Source organism: Otolemur garnettii, unplaced genomic scaffold (assembly GCF_000181295.1).
Source record: "Otolemur garnettii isolate 467f Iridium unplaced genomic scaffold, OtoGar3 scaffold00020, whole genome shotgun sequence".
In the NCBI taxonomy this organism is placed as follows: Eukaryota; Metazoa; Chordata; class Mammalia; order Primates; family Galagidae; genus Otolemur; species Otolemur garnettii.
In genome coordinates, this window is record NW_003852415.1 from 266,161 (window position 1) to 267,847 (window position 1,687).

Below are 1,687 nucleotides of genomic sequence, written 5' to 3' on the forward strand. Positions count from 1 at the left end.
AAAAAAAAAAAGAAAAGAAAAATCTGTTAAAGAAAAAAGAGTGTAGAGTAGACTCAGTATTATATTTGACTTTCCTTCAATTAGGTTTAGGACTTTATTTTAGTTATAATAACAAGTGGTTGGTTTTTTGTTTTGGTTTGTAGAGTCTATTTCTAGATTACATTATGGCCATATATTTTGGCCTTAGGATTATTTGAAGATGTCAGTTTCACTCTTTCATTGATTAACTGAACACTTACAGAGGATCTTCTAGGTATCAGTTTCCTTTCCCCTAACCTACAAGTGAATGACACAAAAAATAAGTACTGAGTGGATGTGTTAGATCTCTTTTCACAGTTGGTTGTTTATTTTCTGTTACTGTTGTGTGGTACTTTAAGTTTTTTAAAGGAGATTTTTTTGTGTGTCTTACGCACAAAATTTTCTATGGAAAATAGAAGAAAGCAAAGGGAATGGTTCCTGAACTTCCAGTTTTGTTGGGAGAGATAAAACTAACTCTAAGTAATGAAGTGCTTTGAAGCTATTTTTAGGCAATATATACTGATAATTAAATTTTAAATTGTGTACTTAGTACTAAAGGTTGTTTAGGGACAAGGAATTTTTCCCAGGAAAATGTTTTTGTTGTTGGCTCAGCACCTGTAGCTCAAATGGCTAGGGCTCCAGCCACATACACCAGAGCTGGCAGGTTCGAATTCAGCCTGGGCCTGCCAAACAACAGTGACAACTACAACCAAAGAATAGCTTGGCATCGTGGTGGGCACCTGTGGTCCCAGCTACTTGGGAGGCTGAGGCAAGAAAATGGCTTAAGCCCAAGAGTTTGAGGTTGCTGTGAGCTGTGATGTAAGAGTACTCTACCCAGGCCAACAACTTGAGACTCTGTCTAAAAAAAAAAATATTTTTGTTGTTGTGCTTTGTTTTTGTTATTTGATAAACTCTTCAAAGATTTTAATTACAGAATAAAGTTATTTTCTTTTCTCCTCATTTCCATTTGGTAGGGACCTATCAGTTATCTCATTCAGTCAAGTAGAAGCCTGGTGATCAGGATCAGTAAGTAAATGTTTCCAATAAGTGAATGGTAAAGAATTATTAAACGGTTTGTTAAATTCTAATAGTTGTTTTGAAATAAACATTGAAAAGCCTTGGGAAATTCTGGCCTCTTTTTGTTCCACATTACAATCAGGGATCAATCATTTTCTTCCAAATTAATTTTTCTCATAGGAAGAGAAAACTGGTCAAAAACCGTCTGATGCCAAAGAGATAAAACTTTATGCCCAGATTCCCCCTATAGAGAAGATGGATGCATCATTGTCCATGCTTGCTAATTGCGAGTAAGTTCTCTTTTTTCTTTTCCTTTCTTCCTTCCTCCCTTCCCCTTCCCTTTCTTCCTTTTTTTTTTTTTTTAAGACAGAAGAGTCTCACTGTGTTGCCCAGGCTGGACTCCAACTCCTAGGCTCAAGTGATCCTCCTGCCTCAGGCTTGTAGATACCTGGGACTAAAGGCTTGTGCTGCTGCACTTGGCAGTTCTCTTTCTTCATCTTTCTAATATTTCTTTTTTGAGACAGAGTCTCAAGCTGTCCCCCTGGGTAGAGTGCTGTGGCATCACAGCTCACAGCAACGTCCAACTCCTGGGCTCAAGTGAGTCTCCTGCCTCAGCCTCCCAAGTAGCTGGGACCACAGGCGCCCACCACAA

The 1,687-nt window shown here is 38.3% G+C and overlaps 1 protein-coding gene across 1 annotated transcript in view; it reads left to right on the plus strand.

Moving 5' to 3' along the window:
• DNAL1 (dynein axonemal light chain 1) overlaps window positions 1-1,687 on the plus strand; it is a 35,890-nt gene that overhangs the window by 7,271 nt on the left and 26,932 nt on the right. Inside the window, exon 3 of the mRNA XM_023511484.1 lies at window positions 1,216-1,325. Within this exon, the coding sequence (XP_023367252.1) occupies window positions 1,216-1,325 (110 nt within the window). The remainder of the gene's footprint in view (window positions 1-1,215; window positions 1,326-1,687) is intronic.